At 34.8% G+C, this 13,882-nt stretch overlaps 2 protein-coding genes across 4 annotated transcripts in view; one reads left to right on the plus strand and one right to left on the minus strand.

Moving 5' to 3' along the window:
• Positions 1 to 784: 784 nt before the first annotated feature.
• LOC107561285 (long-chain-fatty-acid--CoA ligase 4-like) overlaps positions 785 to 13,882 on the minus strand; it is a 16,552-nt gene continuing 3,454 nt past the window's right edge. The window contains exons 4-13 of one of the 2 annotated variants that reach the window (XR_001605833.1): positions 11,243 to 11,366; positions 11,047 to 11,118; positions 10,827 to 10,966; positions 10,563 to 10,732; positions 10,337 to 10,411; positions 9,045 to 9,236; positions 8,824 to 8,938; positions 8,544 to 8,701; positions 5,991 to 7,224; positions 785 to 796 (exon numbers count right to left, since the gene is read on the minus strand). Coding sequence is in view for 1 of the 2 variants with exons in the window: in XM_016245699.1 (XP_016101185.1) it covers positions 7,067 to 7,224; positions 8,544 to 8,701; positions 8,824 to 8,938; positions 9,045 to 9,236; positions 10,337 to 10,411; positions 10,563 to 10,732; positions 10,827 to 10,966; positions 11,047 to 11,118; positions 11,243 to 11,366 (1,204 nt within the window). In the remaining variant the exon portion in view is untranslated. Of the gene's footprint in view, positions 797 to 5,564; positions 7,225 to 8,543; positions 8,702 to 8,823; positions 8,939 to 9,044; positions 9,237 to 10,336; positions 10,412 to 10,562; positions 10,733 to 10,826; positions 10,967 to 11,046; positions 11,119 to 11,242; positions 11,367 to 13,882 lie in introns of those variants that run through there. The other variant, XM_016245699.1, reaches the window with a different exon arrangement.
• On the plus strand, positions 3,646 to 6,105 carry LOC107561287 (NTF2-related export protein 2-like). Of its 2 annotated transcripts, none has more exons than XM_016245702.1 (5): positions 3,646 to 3,833; positions 3,941 to 4,011; positions 4,092 to 4,178; positions 4,286 to 4,430; positions 5,248 to 6,105. In XM_016245702.1, the coding sequence occupies exons 2-5, from the start codon at positions 3,997 to 3,999 to the stop codon at positions 5,430 to 5,432; spliced, it is 432 nt and encodes a 143-aa protein (XP_016101188.1). In that variant the 5' UTR covers positions 3,646 to 3,833; positions 3,941 to 3,996; the 3' UTR covers positions 5,433 to 6,105. The 2 variants fall into 2 exon arrangements, with proteins under 2 accessions (XP_016101188.1, XP_016101187.1); XM_016245701.1 differs by having other exon boundaries at positions 3,647 to 3,833; positions 3,938 to 4,011.

Raw genomic sequence — 13,882 nt, forward strand, 5'->3', positions numbered from 1 at the left:
ATATCTGAACATACAAAACATCAAAAGGGTACAGGGTATCTGCTTGTAAACTAACATTTTTTATTCTAGCTTCATGCATTCTTTTTTTAAACACTTAAATGTGGATAAGTTTCATAAATAAAAAATAAAGAAATAAACAACCTTTTGAACAAAAAGCTGAAAAAGGTTTATGAATTAGATTCAGAATGATAATCAAAATGTAGATAAAGTCAGTCAACACCCCAAAGCTTGACAGTCATTATTTCCTCTTCATTGGTCGACATTTTATTCCATAACGTTACACAGTTTTGATGCTGTTTTATGTCTGATGATCATGTTAGATTACATGTGGAAGCATCTGTTGTTTCGGTTTCTTCTTCACTTGTGTTTTTTGGAAATTCTGTACAGAAGATGTGTACTAGCACCCTCTACAGTATAACAATGAAAACACAGATTCTAGGAGCACAATTATAGCTAAAATATATTTAGACTTTTTCTAAGTATAAGTCAAGTATACTTAAATGTTATTTTAAGTGTATTTCTGAGACGTACATAAAGCCCATTTCTGAGAAGTACATAAAAAGTAGACTAAAAGTATACTTTCCTATTTTTAGTTTAAAATAAGTATACTAATAGCACACTTGAATTAACTTCTTTTTCGTAAGGGTGGTCTAGGTTACGCTGATCTTCATATTTACGCCATTTAAAGAGCACATGCTCTACTGTTTCAAAAACATCACATTCATCACACATACCATTTTCATGCTTCCCCGTTAATGCAAGTGTTGAGTTTAGTCCTGTGTGACCCATCCTTAATCTAGAAATCATTACTTCTTCCTTTCTGTGTCTTCCGTAAAACTGTTCTTTTTTCCCTACTGATTTCACAATATTATAATACCATGCACCTACCTGTGCTGCTATTTTCCCATCTTTGTTGCTATATTCTTATTATTTCCCTATTAATCACTGATTTTATCTCATTTCTTCCCAGAGGTACCTTAACATCCACCAAGTTTTTCTTTAAAGCTTCTTTTGCTAACTTATCCGCTGTTTCATTTCCTTCTATTCCCGATATGTGCCGGTACCCAACAAACGTATACGATTATACCCTCTATTTTCAGTCTGTACAGTAATGTATACATTTCTACTAGCAGGTCTTCTCTGTCAGTTTTCTTTTAAGAGCTGATGGAGAATCTGAGCAAATTACGGTCGGAGTCCTATTTGGCTTAATCTGTTCTACCCACTGCAGTCCAACTATTTTAGCAGTTAATTCTGTAGAATATATAGACAATTTGTCACTTAACCTTAACTTCTTTTTGTCTTAAATCTTGGAACGTACACTCCTATGCCCACTTTTTGTTTGATTGGGTCTTTAGACCCATCTGTATAAAATAATAAAAATGTTCTCTCATAAAAACATTATTTCATAACTATTAGTATATCTTTCTTCTGCTTTTTCCCGGGCCTCCAACAATCTAATTTCAACAATGGTTTCAGGAATATTCCATACCGATACCCCATTTAATGTCATGTTGGGACAGATTTCTTCATTCTCCAGACCACAATCCTTGACCCACTGTTCATACTTCCAACCAAAACTATTCCCTCCATTCTTTTTATATTGCCAACAATCATTTAAAATTGTGTGTGTACAATGATTCTTATTACTAATGCTGGGTTAAATACAACCCAGTGCTGGGTAACATAGGGACAAACCCAGCAATTGGGTTGTTTTGACCCAGCAGTTGGGTTAAATGTTTAACCCAACCTTCTGGGTAGTAACCCAACCGCTGGGTCAAAACAACCCAATTGCTGGGTTTGTCCCTATTTTACCCAGCACTGGGTTGTATTTAACCCAGCAGTTTTTAGTGTGTACCCTGTAAATTAACCCAATACATCATCGCAAGCTTTTCTCTTCTCAAATCTAATGGCATCTCCCCCATTTCGACCCTGATGGCATCTAGGGGGGTTGACCTTATTGCTCCACAGCAGATTCTAAGTGCTCTGGACTGTATGTTGTCCAGTTCCTTTAATTCTGATTTTGCTGCAGCACCATACACTGCACACCCATAGTCTATACTAGACCGTATTAAGGCTTGATATACATGTAACAGTGCACTTTTCCTTGCTCCCCCATTCATACTTTGCTATTGAAGCCATGCAATTTATTACTCCTTTGAATTTGTTTTCAATTTTCTTAATATGTCTCTTCCAAGTAAAATTTTCATCAAATATTAATCCAAGATATTTGAACTCTTGTCACTCTTTCTAACAATTGTTCATATAATTTCAGAGTCATTTGTTCCATTTTCTTTTTCTTTGTAAAAACCATTGAGTCTTTGTTACTGAAAACTTCAATCCCCAATCTACTGACCACCTTTCAACTTCATTAACTGATTCTTGTATTCCTTTAACTACATTTCCTAAATTCCTACCATTTTTCCATACTGCACCATCATCTGGATATAATGCCTTCCCAATGCTTGGTTTAACGCTTTCAAATATATCATTAATCATTACATTAAATAAAATTGGACCGATTACATGTCCTTGTGGAATCCCATTCAGGATATCATACGATGCTGACATTTCTTCACCTATTCTTACCTGTAATGTACGCTCAAACAAAAAATCTAATATCCAATTATACATTCTCCCCCCTATTCGGATTTGATTTAACTTAATTAACAGTCCCTCCATAAAGTGTCATATGCCTTTTCAATGTCAAAGAAAACAGCAACAAGAAATTCTTTCATTATTAGAGCTTTTTTAACATCATTTTCAAATAATATCAGAGCGTCCATTGTAGATCTCTTAATTCTTCCTAAAACCACTCTGAGCTGATGATCATATTTCTTTTTTCTCCCAAAAATAAGCTGCAATTTCATTGGATAAACCAACTTACTTAGGTGCCGCAGAATGGTGCCTGATTAAACGAAATATACAATAATTAACAAACGTACCTAAAGTTGTAATAAAGCTGATCGAGTCATTCATTTGGCTAGTTTGTAAGTTATATAATAGCCGTACAAATAATAATAATAATAATAATAATAAAGCCAATGTAGCACCACATTCTTTATATTTAGAAACTTTAGATTCTATAAATTCTTTATATGTAGATTTATATATAAAAGAATATGTTTTTTTTTTATGAAACTACAATACATTTATTGTGGCTTTGTATTACATTTTGGTATCAAATACAAAGAGTGAAAAGCCAATGTAGCACCACATTCTTTATATTTAGAAACTTTAGATTCTATAAATTCTTTATATGTAGATTTATATATAAAAGAATATGTTTTTTTTTATGAAACTACAATACATTTATTGTGGCTTTGTATTACATTTTGGTATCAAATACAAAGAGTGATTGTGAGAAAGCTATGAAAACATTGTAAAACGTTTTCACCTTACTGTTGTGGTAAAATGCACTTTGGCTTCAAAAATGATCGAAATACATTTTTTTTAAATGTATTAATTAATCGTGTTACGATTTTACTAATTTACATATGCATGAATGCAAACTAGAAAATCCAAACCAATAACAACAAGGAGAAAACGAAAGTAAGCACACTGGCCATTTTGTTTGTGCACTTTAAGTATTTATTTGACTTATTTATGCACGTTACTTTGCCTTTTGTCATATTGTGTATTTTATTCCTCCTGCAGCTGGGAACTTAGAATGAGGGTGTAGTTTTCCGGCGGAACAATAACCGTGGACACACACATTTGAGCACATTTTTTCTCCAGGTTGGATTTGTTTTTTTTTTAAAGAGTGAGCGATCATACTTCTGATATTTTTGCACGAATACCATCCTTTTCCAAGTGGGCATAAACTACAATTACAGGTGATTTTCTTACATAATTCTACGCTGCGCAGCTTTTTTTCCCCCCATCTGGCGTGTGCCTACATTTTAAATCGCTCTGATCTTTTTTTATGTTTTATTATTAGTAGTTTGGATATCAATTTCTCAAAACGGCTGAACATCGGTGAAGTGCACGTTCAGTAGCATGGCTTCAACGGTGGTGAGTGTTCACTGAGGTCAACATTCATCTAAATGCTTATGCAGATATGTTTCATAACTGTGCTCATCAATTGTGATCAGGACTTCAGGACTCTAGTTGATCAGTCATGCAGATACTCGGATGAATTCGTCAATATCTATTATGACTGCATGGATAAGAGAAGAAGGGTACGCTCCTCATGTTTGGAGTTTTCACTTCTAATAGCACTTCTAGTGTTTGCTGATCTGTGCATTCAAAGACTTCATCATCATCATAATAATAATAATGCTTTCAGAATTTGACGAGGCTGTATCTGGACAAAGCAACACTAGTGTGGAATGGAAATGCTTTCACAGGCCATGATGCTCTCGGCGAGTTCTTTGAGAGTCTTCCTTCCAGTGAGTTTCAAGTGCAAACTCTTGACTGCCAGCCTGTGCATGGTATGCTCATCATGTTTTAATTCATAATAATAATAATAATAACCAGTGTTGGGGGTAATGCATTACAAGTAACGTGAGTTATGTAATCAGATTACTTTTTTCAAGTAACTAGTAAAGTAACGCATTACTTTTTAATTTGCAAGAATATCTGAGTTACTTTTTCAAATAAGTAACGCAAGCTCTGCTGTCCCCATGTTGAGAGAAATCAGAAGATGTTACTGTAGTTCTAAAATAAATATGAATATGCATTAATTCATCTCACTCACAAAACACCGATTCAGTATTCCTCAAAATGAATAAAAATAATGCAACTCAGAATGACGCAAACCTGCAATAATTAAATGTTAAACAACACAAATATGCTTTATGTATTTAATCCCATTCTATTAACCAATGTCTTTGCTTCTGACCTTCGATGATCCAGTTCAACTGTACTAATAAGTACAAATTACTCTAGACAAACATTTGAGTGTCTTTTTTTATTGCTGAAGTGTGTTGAATTTCTTCTTCTGCGTTCTACTGTATGGACGTAAATGTACTTTCCCTTCAGCCTGAGGCTTATTCATTTCACTTTTGGTGTGAAGAGGCTTTTATATTTGCCAAAAATATATATTTTTTATTTTAAAAACAAACAAACAAGCCCTGTCCAGATTTAAAAAATAACGTAACACATTACTTTCCATAAAAGGTAACGTAATTAGTTACTTTTTTTATGGAGTAACGCAATATTGTAATGCATTACTTTAAAAAGTAACTTTCCCCAACACTGATAATAATATATTTTCCTATTGTTTAATCAAATGCATCTTTTTAACAGAACAAGCAACTCAAGGCCAAACGACTTTGTTGGTGGTCACAGCTGGCTCAGTGAAATTTGACGGAAACAAACAGAGATACTTCAACCAGAATTTCTTATTAACTGCCCAAGCCTCTCCCAACAGCGACCAGCCCGTATGGAAGATTGCAAGCGACTGTTTTCGCTTTCAAGACTGGGCTAATTGAATTGTAGCTACAAACCTTTTGTATAGATTTTGTTTTTCTTTTTGTAAACTCATTGCAATTTAAGTATGTTCTGTAAATAAAAAAAAAAAAACATTCACAATTGAAATGTTTCTAATGTGGACTACCACACAATTTGAGTAGAAAACGATTTTACTTGTTCTCAGCAAATATTACATACGGTGAACCACAAAAATAAATAAGCATCATAGAACATTCTACAAGCAAATTCACAATTTCTCAATGCAAACACTTGACTGCTGTATAGTCTTGCTTGTGGAAACCTGAGGGTTGTGGGGGAAATAACTGCTGAATTTGATGGCTTAATGGCGGTTTGTTTAACAATGGCTAAAAATCCCTGACAAAACGCATAGTGCAAATGACTAAATAATTATAAATAAAATACACTTTCTAGAATAACTCGAAAGCGAACAAATTACAGTGCCTGTACAGATCACACTTTAAAAACGAAAACAATTAAACACGGGTTAAAATAAAAAGGTACAGTTTTGACCAAATAAATTAAAATACAGAATACTACACGAACAAGGGTTTCTCAACCTTAATATTCTGGGTTTGAATTTCCAAAAAGTGTCTTTTTTACTTTTCAGCTTTATATATATTAAATATTGAGGACATTGACATATTACCAAATATACTAAAAGCCTGCAGAAGTGGAATTTGTGACAGACAAGAGAGCTTGTGACCATCAGACACTACAGTAAAATGAGTGGTTTGAGAAAAATCAGACATGAAAAGATGATACAGATGAACTATAAACTTTACCTCTTGCTTAAGAGGGAAAAACTTCCTAAAAATGTTCCCTTCATTTAAGTTCAGTCAAACGAACAGGACAAATGAGCAATCAACCACTTGCTTGTCATCTCAACCTGTCTCTAGTCAATCCATGAACACGTATTTACTACTATACGTGTCAATTAGTACTCAAAACATCGTAATTCAGTGACAAATTTACACAACCAAAAAAAATTAAAAATCTCAAGTAAATTAAAGAACATGGTTTGTAACCGTTATAAAGACACTAACATGAATGAAGCACGGGAATTGAATTCTAATTTTCAGCCAATAGGGAATCGACGTATAAATAGTAACCAATCAGAAGGCACAGAAACATCACTGTATATTACTCATTTCTACAAGGAGGCGGAGTTCTGCGGTGCAATGACTTCGCCTCAGCTAGCGGTTTTTGTGTTTTCAAATTCTATTAAACCAAACAAGTGAACAATTTTACAAAGAAGCATTCACACATGAAAGCACAATGTGATGGCAGTGTAACGCTTTTGTATACTAACATTAGAAATTAGTGGATACTTAATGGTGGATAAGATACATATTGTCCTTTACCCAACAGTTCTCAAGTTAATCAGCTACGACTTGTAAACTATTTCACAGCAGAGAGACTACAGAGCTCTGAATGAAAAGCCCACAAAGCTCAGGAATAAAAATACACAGACCAACGGCTTATCAACATTGTTCGTCTTTGAACATTTGTGCACATCACTAAGCAATGGGCAGTGGTGAAGTATTTGTGGCAAAACGTATTGAACATTTATTGATAAACAGTAATGTTGCACGGTGAGGAGCTGATGAAGATGTCTTTGGCTGTGATAGAGGTCCTACTTGTGGCCATACATTCTTTCGATGTCGTTGAGATAGTGGTTCTTCAGTTCCTTCCTCTTCAGTTTGAATGCGTCCGTCACCAGGCCCGTTTCAGGGGTCCAAGGCTCCGGACTCAGATGGATCATAACTGGTATTTCAAAGCGCTGGAGTTTAACTAGAATGATGGGAAGGCGATTAGAAGACATGCTTTGAGTCCACAAAGTCTCTTATGTTCACCAAGGCTGCATGCATTTGATCAAAAATACAGTAAAACTGTAATACTGTGAAATATTACAATGTAAAAAGTTTTCTATTTAAATAGAATATAAAATGTAACATTTCTATGATGCACAGCTGAATTTTCAGCATCATTACTCCAGTCTAGTGTCTCATGATCCTTCAGAAATCAGTATAATATGCTGATTTGCTGCTCGGGAAGCATTTGTTTTTAACAAGGTTGAAAACGGTTGTGCTGCTTAATATTTTTAATATACAAAAATATATATTTTATTTCAGCTATTTGCCAAGGCAACATTTCTAATTTTAGTTTAAATTGGTGTACTAAAATAACTGATGCATGAATAAAATTAAAAATGAAAAAAAAAAAAAAAAATGGAATTGCTTAAATAAAACTAGTGCTGTCAAACGATTAATCGCGATTATCGCATCCAAAATAAAAGTTTTTTGTTTACATAATATATGTGTGTGTATTTATGTTTATATAAATACACACACATACAGTATATTTTGAAAATATTTACATGCATTTATATGTATACATTTTATATTCATATAATTTATATTATATATATATAAATATATTTAATATACAAACATAACATTTTTCTTAAATATATACATGCATGTGTGTGTATTTATATATACATAAACACACATATATTATGTAAACAAAAACTTAATTTTGGATGCGATTAATCGCGATTAATCGTTTGACTGCACTAAATAAAACAAATTATTATAAATACATAATACCAAATATTAATAAAAACTATAGTAATACTATAATCTCAATGATAATAAAATAATACTATTTTAACATTATAAATGTCTTTACTGTTACTTTTAATCATTTTAATGGTCCTTACTGAATAAAAGTATTAATTTCTTTAAAAAAAAAAATATATATATATTTCTGAACCCAAACTTTTATATAGTAGTGTATGCTGAAGTCAATGTCAAGTGTGCACAAGGTTTGATGAACTAAACAAAAAAAAAAATTGCACTTTTTTTTTTTTTGTATCATGGTCTCTGAATTAATTTTTTTAATAATATAAAAATAGAATGGCCTCTGAATGAAAAAAAATATTTGTGCATGTTTTTCTTGCCAAAAAAATTCAACTGTTTTGTTAAGCAGGCCTTCAGGGCTCTTGTCTTAATTAGATCAGTGAATTTCTTGATACAGTGTCCATATTTTGTGTCCGCACTTTTTCACCAACACACCTTGCTGCTATAAATACTGTAAGTTATACTCACTTGAAGTTGCAACTTCTTTAATTTCTCTCAGAACTTCCCTTTCCATAATCGGCTGGTTGCAAATCTCTTCCCACGTGCCTTCAATGCCCTTCTGACTGGCAAGAGCTGTCAGCTTCTTCTGATTAGGAACAATGAAGCTGATAACGTAGTTCTGGTCACTGGTGGGCACAGAGAGAGAGAAAAGAGGTCTGTATACAGTACGTCTGCTGTTCTAAAGAGAGAACCCTTTGTTAGGGTCAGTAACATCCCATATGTGTCAGACAAAGCCGAGCACACGAACCTGTTTGCATAAGCGCAGATGTTGTCAATGAGAGAGCAGTTCTTCAGAGCTGACTCAACTTTGCCTAAAGAGACGTACTCCCCAGCTTGAAGTTTCACAAGGTCCTTCTTGCGATCTAGGCATTACATACATATAATAAAACAGATGTGAATAATACAGACAGACAGTTATCATAAATGTATGATTTTAACTAAAACAAGTAACAAGACTTGTAAACATACCGACAATCTGAAGACAGCCGTCAGGGTGCATCTCTCCAATATCACCAGTGCAGAACCACTGCTGGCCGTTCTCATCCACAAAGAAGTCCTCATTGATACAGCCTTCACTCCTGTAGTAGCCCATGGTCACATTAGGACCTCCGATGAGGATCTCACCGCGTGGATGGGGCTTGTCATGCTTCGTATAGCCACCTGAAGTATAAGCAGAATCACGGCAGCTGTAACGGTTTGAAAGTTAAAGGAATAGTTCCTCCGAAAACGAAACTTCTTACTCAACCTCACGTCGTTTCAAATCTGTATGCGGATACTTTTTCTTCCATAGAAGACAAAAGCAGATGTAATAAAAGAATTGCTGTGCAGCACTTCATGCAACAACGCTTCATAGCTTTGTGTGAGAAATTTGATTGTGATTTAAGCCATTATTCAATGATAATCTTACCAGCAGTGTTATTTTAGTATAATTTATATACTATTATAGTGTTTATTAATATTTTCAACTAGCTTTTATATTTGAATTATTATTATTTAATATTATATTTAGCTTTTGTTCCGTTTCAGTCATTTTACTTCTTCAGCTTAAACATTTTATTTCAGTAAGTTGCCAAGGCAACATTTCTAATTTTTTTATTCAAGCTTTTTAAATGTAAGTTTTTCATCTAAAATGTTTTAATTTTCACTTAGCTTTATTTTAATGAACACGATTTAAAAAAAAAAATAGTTTTAGTTCATACCAACACTGCTTCCCTGAAGCTCACATTCACCAAACATGATGCTTTTGGTGTCAAAGATGTCAACTTTTTATTTTTTTTATCTATATGCCTTCAGATTACATTTACATTTATGCATTTGTCAGATGCTTTTATCAAAATCTTATATTGCATTAAGACATCAGTTCACGTATTCTCTGGGAATTGAAGCTATGACCTTTGTGTTGTTTGCACATGCACTATTGTTTAAGCTACAGGAATGCTGAAGTAAGTATCGGCAAAGGTAAAGAAAGACCGTGCTCCTCAAAGCAAGCTTTCACACAAGTTTAGTAAACTTGGTATATAGCATATGTCTTTGGCGTTCATTTTTGTACTTTTTAAAACTTGACAGGCATGGTGGTCAAAATGTACTGTTGTTTTATAGCAAGAGCTGCATAACAATTCTTCAGAAATGTCTAATTTGTGTTCCACAAAACAAAATAACAGCATTATGGTTTGGAATAACATGAAAGTGAGTTTATAATAGCAGAATACCATTACTTCTTAAGATTCCAAATATGTAGTAAACTGGTACTATTAACCAACCTTCTGCCCAGTCTTTGAGTTTGATCTCACAGCAGATCAGAGGAGCTCCTACTCGTCCTGTGCTATAGTCAGCAACTGCACAACATAGGAAGATGTCATCATTATTTCACAGTTTGAAGCACTGGGACAAAGCTCAGATGAGTTTTCAAAATATGACTCTACAAGTAATAGTAAAATAGTGCAAGATGGGCTGGAAAAGATGCTCAGATGTAGCAGGACTCCTCACCCTCGGTTATAGTTCCCGCTCCACAGGTCTCAGTAAGACCGTATCCCTGACCAACAGGACAGCAGAAGCAGATGTTCATGAAGCGCTGAGTGGCGGGAGACAGAGGGGCTCCTCCGGACAGCATCATCCGCACGTTTCCACCCAGCAGAGCTCTGACTTTCTTAAACAAACTGAACACATGAGGGAACAAAGGCGATTAAAACGCCAGACTCATTAGCAAGAGCAAATGTGATTAACTGAAGGCCTGTTTTAATCTCATCTTACATATTGCACAGGGGCGCATCATAACCCTTCTTGATCTGATTGAGCTTGTAGCCGTAGGCCAGTTTGAACAGGGTTCTCTGCACGCAGTTCATCTCCTGCACTTTACTCATGACGTTCTTATTGATCCGGTCCATTATTTCCTGACAAACAGGGGTGTGAGATTTTAACATGACTGGCGTGAATGAAACAAGATGAAAATGTTTCGAGGAGTCTGACTTACAGGTACGGCAGCCATTAGAGAAGGTTTCAGCACGGTGCAGTCACCTTTACTTCCCCTCTTAATTTTGGTTGACTACAAAGCAAAAACAAACCATTCATCAATGGAGATTAATATCATTCCATTGTGTAAAAACCTCACAAATCTGTGTAAATGTGACTATATTTATCTGATCCAGTAATAAATTGAGGTGCAGTACCTGATCAGACAGTGTTTGTGGTGAGGAATAGCCGATCCTGCAGCCGTACGTCACACATGAGATCTCAGCCGTCATTTCCAGCACATGAGCAAGAGGCAGATAGGCAATATATGTATCCTTTGATCTGTGGAAGCATACGTGCATATTAAAGCAAAACTAATATGCATTTCAGTCAGGCACTGTTGCTTTAATGGAGTGCAACAATCAGGTTCCAGAAGTAAAAATCCCATTCATTTTCTCCACTGCGGAACTGATTTTTAACAGTAACTTTTAAACCATTAAACACAGACGTACTGTGAGCTACAAGGTTGTTAATCAATAGTATATGCTTTTGCTGAAGCCATCAGCCCACATTATTTCAAGTTTATTTTTAATAATCATGTTGAAATGTGAATTCCCTGGTGAAAAACTACATTACCCATGATTCTGCAGAGAAGCTCCACCAATCAGAGAATCAAAAATAAACAAACTGATCCAAACACACATATACACAGTACACACACACACACAGTATATATAATTCAGGGATGGGCAAATGGCGGCTGGATCATATTAGACTCGGATGATCAATTTTAAAACATTTGAAAAGCAAGTCACGTAAAGATTGCTTTCAGTTTATTATGATGTTAATACTATCTCCAACCAGGAAAGGTTGCTAGTTTCCAGCCGCTCCCCTATTAATTTCAGCGCAGTAGGACATGCACTCTAATATAAACAATAGCTGCGTCCCAAATGACGCACTATACACTCATACACCATGTACTTATGCATTATGTACTCAATCATGTAGTGTATGAATTATATAAGGTTATTTTGTCATTTATAATCGGAGTCTGATAGCCCCTCCCCCTTTGTTACGTAAATAAAGATGCGACAGTTGAGTGGTCACGTAAAGATTGCTTTCAGTTTATTATGATGTTAATACTATCTCCAAACAGGAAAGGTTGCTAGTTTCCAGCTGCTCCCCTATTAATTTCAGCGTAGTAGGACATGCACTCTAATATAAACAATAGCTGCGTCCCAAATGACGCACTATACACTCATACACTATGTACTTATGCATTATGTACTCAATCATGTAGTGTATGAATTATATAAGGTTATTTTGTCATTTATAATCGGAGTCTGATAGCCCCTCCCCCTTTGTTACGTAAATAAAGATGCGACAGTTGAGTGCATGAAGTGTGCAACATTCCACACTTCGTTTTTTCGGTTATTTAAGTGCATCATCCGGGTGTTTAAAGTGCACTTTTTCTTTTTGGAATTTTCAGTGTGAACGCACTACTCACACCATTTATACTACAACATATCATAGAATAGTGCATAAGTACGCGATTTGGGATGCACTGATTCACTAACATTAGCAAATAATAAATGAAAAACTGACCATGAAAACAGTATTTTCAAGTCAAGATGGTAAACAGATTCTCGTTTTACCAAGTTCAAGGGGATACCCATATGTTTGGATTGTTTGGAAATCTGTATTTTATTTAAATCGCCATCACACCACTGCTCACAAACAACGGGGACGCGAGTTGCACTAGCCTCAAATTTCAAAGTTAAAATTCATAGTCAACAAAAGCTTTTTGCCAAATGCATTACAGAAATGTTTGCACTGGACTATGTTCTTATTAGGGTTTCCGGGGGTCCTTGAAACGTCTTCAGTTAAATTGTTTACATTTAAGTCCATGAAAACTCTTAAATGGTACAAAAAGTCTCAATTGTAAGAGGTCTTTGGGGACGGAAAGATAAGAATTGCTATATGGATTAATATGACGATTAAACTTTATGATTTCACTGAATAAACTTGAGTGCTGCACGTCAGCTTTGTGTACTGCGGTTACCAGGAAACCATTGTATTTCCGCAGTTACGAAAGTGAAACCTGCTGGCAGAGAACGGATTTGATTTCTCAATAAGCCCATCTGCTATTTTTGCTACATATTTTTAAATGTGAACCAGTGGATCAACAAAAAGCTAATGCATTATAAAAATTTTAAAAATTAAGATACTAAGATATATTTATATTTTTAATATAATAATTAATTGATAATAATTGTCTAAATTAATATAATAATTGATACTTTTTACTCGTCCCTTTTCTTAAAAATTGTTTAAAGGGGTCATATGATGCGATTTCAAGTTTTCCTTTCTCTTTGGAGTGTTACAAGCTGATTGTGCACAGATAAGATCCCTGAAGTTGCAAAGACTAAAGTCTCAAAACCAAAGAGATATTCTTTATCAAAGTTAAGACTCTGCCACACCCCTCTACAACGGCTCGTTCTAACTCGCCCCCACATATCTACCTCACTATGTGGAAATATTTGCATAATGCGCCCAAATGTGCACGCAAAGAAAGAAGGCATGGTTTCAGTAACCGCAGTTAGTGTTGAAGCAGCCATGTCAGGGAGATGCTGTGTGTTTCTAGGCGAAAGCAAAAGCACTTTATTTGGCCTTCTGAAAGTAGATGCATTTAGGAATCTTTAAGATTACTTACAACAGAACAGCAATGCATTTTATGGACGACCGTTTCGTGAACCTAGGAGAGGAGGTAATTCTGACTTTGCTATGACAATCTGGCGCTTCTGAATCAGCTACTGTTTTGTTATTAGTTTAAGTATTTGCTATTGACTGTTCAAATG

The sequence above is a fragment of the Sinocyclocheilus grahami genome, unplaced genomic scaffold (assembly GCF_001515645.1).
Source record: "Sinocyclocheilus grahami isolate Dianchi unplaced genomic scaffold, SAMN03320097.WGS_v1.1 scaffold764.1, whole genome shotgun sequence".
Classification (NCBI taxonomy): domain Eukaryota; kingdom Metazoa; phylum Chordata; class Actinopteri; order Cypriniformes; family Cyprinidae; genus Sinocyclocheilus; species Sinocyclocheilus grahami.

Coding starts and splice junctions, on each gene's coding strand:
- LOC107561287 (XM_016245702.1), top strand. Junction 4,179..4,285: donor GCATGGATAAGAGAAGAAGG/GTACGCTCCTCA, acceptor TAATGCTTTCAG/AATTTGACGAGGCTGTATCT. Junction 4,431..5,247: donor TGACTGCCAGCCTGTGCATG/GTATGCTCATCA, acceptor TCTTTTTAACAG/AACAAGCAACTCAAGGCCAA.